Source organism: Eurypyga helias, unplaced genomic scaffold (genome assembly GCF_000690775.1).
Source record: "Eurypyga helias isolate BGI_N326 unplaced genomic scaffold, ASM69077v1 scaffold25006, whole genome shotgun sequence".
NCBI lineage: Eukaryota > Metazoa > Chordata > Aves > Eurypygiformes > Eurypygidae > Eurypyga > Eurypyga helias.
Genome location: NW_010257582.1, coordinates 1 through 359, shown reverse-complemented (window position 1 = coordinate 359; position 359 = coordinate 1). Strand labels below are relative to the sequence as shown.

The 359-nt window shown below is 69.4% G+C and overlaps 1 protein-coding gene across 1 annotated transcript in view; it reads right to left on the bottom strand.

The window, feature by feature from the left end:
• LOC104511457 overlaps positions 1-301 on the bottom strand; it is a gene marked incomplete at its 5' end in the record, with an annotated part of 3,189 nt that extends 2,888 nt beyond the window's left edge. The window contains one exon of the mRNA XM_010154082.1: positions 73-301. Within this exon, the coding sequence (XP_010152384.1) occupies positions 73-301 (229 nt within the window). The remainder of the gene's footprint in view (positions 1-72) is intronic.
• Between the last annotated feature and the right edge of the window lie 58 nt (positions 302-359).

Sequence of the window (359 nt, the reverse complement as noted above, 5' to 3'; positions counted from 1 at the left end):
CCCGGCTGGCCGGGGGGGGGGGTGTGGAGCCAGTCCCCAGCCTGAGCTGGCTGCAGTGGCCCGCGGTCCTGCCCTCCGTCGGGGAGCTGTCGACGGAGCCAGGGCAGGACTTCCTGGCTGCCTGGCAGAGCGGTTTGGGGAAGTCCAGGCTGCTGGTTCGAACGCAGTACGCCTGTCGCTTCTCCGTGATGCGCAGCAGCTCGATCTGCCGGCTGGGCAGGACAAAGTCGCTGTCATAGAGCTCGGCGGGTGGCCGGAGCTCCTCCCGTGGTGGTGGTGGCGGGGTCTTGAGGTCGTGGGTCTGCAGGACATCCGGGGCACTGTCCCGGAGGGTGTGGGCAACTCTCCTGCTGCAGCAC